Source organism: Lachnellula hyalina, assembly GCF_007821495.1.
Source record: "Lachnellula hyalina strain CBS 185.66 chromosome Unknown contig00175, whole genome shotgun sequence".
Taxonomy (NCBI): Eukaryota; Fungi; Ascomycota; class Leotiomycetes; order Helotiales; family Lachnaceae; genus Lachnellula; species Lachnellula hyalina.
In genome coordinates, this window is record NW_022157289.1 from 33,309 (window position 1) to 37,524 (window position 4,216).

Genomic DNA, 4,216 nt, shown 5'->3' on the forward strand with positions numbered 1-4,216 from the left:
AACAAATGCCGATCCCCGGAATGTCTTACTGACAAGCTACTGTAGCTAAAAGAATCGCTCCTCTTTTGATACGACATCTGTGACACACGGGATGTATAAAAGGCCTAAGCTGCGTCCAGGAAAGCATGGATACGCATATTGCGGATGGGCCATAAGTCAGTCGACAGGTGAAGAGAGCCTGGACTCAAGTCAACTCGGTTACACGTCGTCCCACTGTCCCAGGCCAAATAAGCTTCATGTACAAGGGGCAAAGGAAAAAGCTTGACTTTAAGCTTGGACTTGGAATCAGAAGGCCTCGCCTAACGAGAGACGGTAGGAGATGATGTTTACTCGAAGGCTAACTTGGCACATGTTGATCGATTAATGTCCGGATCTTGGACAAAGACAGGCGCTTTCATTTGATATGTGCAAAGGGGTTCGCTCTAAAATACCTCACCATAGCGCCAAAGCTTGCCTATCATCTACTATAGTAGTAATACATATTTTCAAGAAACAACCCGCTCCAAGGGTCTATCATCAATCCATCACGTTCAACCAAATCAATAGGGCGGTTTCGTCACCAAATTACCCTTCTGTTCCCCACTCGTATCAATCCCATTCAATAGACTTTCTAGATCTACAAGCAGTGCATCATCGCCCCATGGTGTGTTGCGCTTCGCGCTACGGCTTTTTTGCGTTGAGTCGGGAAGGGCGTGGTCGTGAACTGATGTGCTTTCGCCCACCAAGGAAGATGGAAGAGGTGGTACGGGAGGCACGGCGTTTGGATCTTCTTCCTCGAACGCTACATTCTCATCCTTCAGCGATGGTACGGGGTTAGATGTCAGAAGACGTCTGTTTTCGCTCTGTGAAACAACCCGGTCATGAGATTTCGAGCGTGATCGCTCGTTCGATTCGCGTAGAGATACTGATCGTTCCATTTGCGAGACGTTTTGTTGGCCTGGGCTGAAGGATATTTCGGATCCCGTGAAGTCGTAGCTGACCATGCTCTCGCTGCTAGCATCGCTATGTGCGCGTCCAGTTTTCGTTCTTGGGCCGTCAGCTTGTCCGGTAAGGACTCGTTTCAGTTGGTCTACTCGAGTCACGGAGTTGCGACTCGAGTCGCTCGCTGGTGATGGTGAGTGGACACTGCTTTTACGAAGTTTTGCCAGAGCACCAAGACCTCCCACCAAACCGTAGGTCAAATTGGGTGTGTTGCGATGCATGTGGTGGCCCTGAGGAGATTGAGAGCCGCTGTTCGAGCCCCCAGTATTCATCCCATTAACAGCAAGGAAGTTCTGGTGACCAGTCACATTCGTGCCAGACTTTGAACCGTTAAGCGAAACAGATTTGCTGCCGTTTTGAACCAGCACAATCACTCCATCCCTTGTCCAATCTGACATCATTTGATCCTTGATTACCTCGGGCATGGACAGATCGGCGCTGGGTGCGTGACTTATCATCCCCTGTGAAAAACTGCGTCCAGGCGAGAGAGGAGGACTCGTTGGGGGTGATACAAGAGCTTCTTTATAAGACAACGAGATGAGCTTCATCATCTGGAAACGGTCGTCGAACGGTGTTAAAGATTCTGATTCCAGCTCTTCCAATGGCAGAGCTTGGTGTTGTGTGGTTGTACCCGGCGTGCCAATCTGGTGAAGAGGGATGGGTGGTACACGAATTCGATCAACCCAGAACATCTTGCTCCGCCGTCGATGTATCTCATTCTGTATTGCTTGGCCAGTTGGTGAAGACTCAAAATTGAACATAACGCTTAGTAGCCAGAAGTATCCATGGCAAAGACTGCCCATTCGAATCTTAGCAATAGGCGTTTCAGCCTCGAGAATATCTTCTTGTAAACGGAAGATCATAGGGAGACCATTCTTGACAGCATTGACGCCCAGTTTCTCCACCAGTTTGGCAAGTAGCAGGTGCAAAAGTACGATATCCGTCTCGCTATCCACATATTGGAGGGCATTTTCGTAGATGGCTAAATTTAGCAATTGCAAAAAAGTGGTCTTCGAGACTTTAGTGGGCTTTTCTCTCTGCGAGGCGTTCGAAACGGCGCGTTTTGTCAGGTTGGTGGCCTGATCGTTACGACCTGGTTTTGCAGAGCTCTTTGGCTTCTCTTCAAAAACACGAAGATCTGCACGGGTAATCTCCGTATCGAGCCAAGTCGAGAGTGCATCGACGTATGCCATCCTAACTTTTCCATCACTATCTCGGAGAAGCCACTGTGTCCCTTCCCAGACCTTTACGGGAACTCGATGCCTACCAAGACTTGCGCCACCAATAACGGCCTTCCGATGACTAGCAACCAGAAGAATAGCCTTGATTGCTTCAAGTCCTTTGATCTTAGCTGTACCGAATGAGAAGAATCCATCTGTATTCAAATCCTCAGTCAAATCCCCAGCTGAAATGACTGTAGCCGATGCAAGATTCGGGTTTTCTATGGCTGCAGCGGTATTAGGGAGACTGGAGGTAGGTGTAGGCTTCAATCTCAAGAGGATGGCAGAGACCATGTCGGATATTTGATCCGCATAATAGACATGTGTGGCCAGGTCCCCTATGCATTGCTGTAGCCTCTCTAACAGGTCTCGTCTAACGTTGGTTGGCACTGATGCAGTCTGGGGATATGCGCTGGTATCGGCAGGTGATAAATCTGCACCAGACACATTTTCTGGTAGATGCGGCTCTACCCCCCCTAACTGAAGAACTCCCAGCACGTGGTTGATCAGCCCAAGTAAAACATCCATCACGCTCAGCCCAATTAGGTTGATTTCCGATTTTAGAAGCGAGTCCACCATTGTAGCCAAAACCAATTGCTGTTGCAGATTTTCGTCAACCAACTGGCCCCGCACCAAAACCTCCATTGCTGTGACCAGAATTACATAGCGATCTTGCACAGGGGTCCATTGAGCAATCCTATCGAATATTTTTGTTGCCAGTCCCACACATCGATCTCCCTTAGGCTTTTCGTCTGTCACCGCACCTCGTTGCGCAACTCTTTCAGCAATGAACGCCAAAGTCGCAATTGTCGCCTCGTGTATTTGCGGCCTATTATTCACCTCGAATATCTGCTTTAGGCATTCCATAGCCAAAATACCAGTACGTTCTTCCGCAAGTTTATCTGCATCAGCCGTAGTCGCTGAGAGCGTGACATCCGCGTCCCCCGATGTATCAGCAGTCCGTACAGTCGCATTACTGGTCCTTCTTCGCAGCAAATTCTCGGTATCAGCTTTCTCTTCCAGCTGTGCCCTATGCTCCAAAACCTCAATGAAATCCTCGTTGTCCGTCCAGATGTTTTCCAGCAGCATGGGAACTGTTACATTCAATTGTCTTCCAGGGAGGGATGCCAAAGCTTCAGATGATGCTATACTTTTGATTGCCTGCAAACCCACGTTTCTCCATCTCATAGCCACAGGGGCACTCGTGGGGACCTTCTCTGCTGGCGATGTCTTTGAAGCGAAGGATGCATACATTTTCACAATTTCCACGTATTGGTGTAAATATTCTTGATCAGCAGAAAGAGATGCTCCGTCATGATGCTCGCAGAAGGCTTCAAATGTTGGTATGGAGGATTCGACCATAGTAATATCGCGGGATCGCAGGATAAGGATGAGAATTCGAAGGACATAGGGAGCGTATAGGGGCAGATCTCTCGGGGCCTTCTCGATCAAGGCCGCGAGGATCTGGAGTGTGACTTGGACATTTCTGAGGATTATATTAGCATTGTTTTCTAGACCTTACACAAAGCGCACAATGATGTCCCTCCTCACGTACCCAATTCGTTGTCGCCATATGTCGCTGGCGGTCTTCTTCTCTAAGAATGCGCCAACCTTTTGCACCTTGCTCCGGCGTGTCGTCGCGTAGTATAGGAGATAGCTCAGCTCGCTGGAGTTTGGCTTCACATCAACCGCGCCTTTGGTAGTCTGCGGGTAGCACTTCAGAATGAGGACCTGGTGCTTCGGGCGACATTTCTGCCGTATGGCGTGCATTTGTTATGCCACGTAGCGTGCGCAAAGGACAGGGGGAATTGAAGTTGAGTTGAGGATGGCAAACACCGTAAAGACGCAATAGTCGTCGTCGGTCGTTTCGAGTTGTCGATATCATGTAGTCGGCGTCATCAGATGCTCTGGTGGTGGTGCTGGTGGTTGTGTTGTTCGCTGCTTACTTTCTCCTGACTCCCGGTTCTTTGACAAATCCCGGCCACCGAAATCTGCGAACCCAGGCATCAACACTT

General features: G+C 49.2%; 1 protein-coding gene across 1 annotated transcript; it reads right to left on the bottom strand.

Annotated features, from left to right (window-relative positions):
• Positions 1 to 539: 539 nt before the first annotated feature.
• Positions 540 to 3,971, bottom strand: EFR3 (the record flags this gene model as incomplete). Its single annotated transcript, XM_031153154.1, has 2 exons — positions 540 to 3,687; positions 3,757 to 3,971. 2 exons carry the CDS (start codon positions 3,969 to 3,971, stop codon positions 540 to 542), a joined length of 3,363 nt encoding a protein of 1,120 aa, XP_031002313.1.
• Between the last annotated feature and the right edge of the window lie 245 nt (positions 3,972 to 4,216).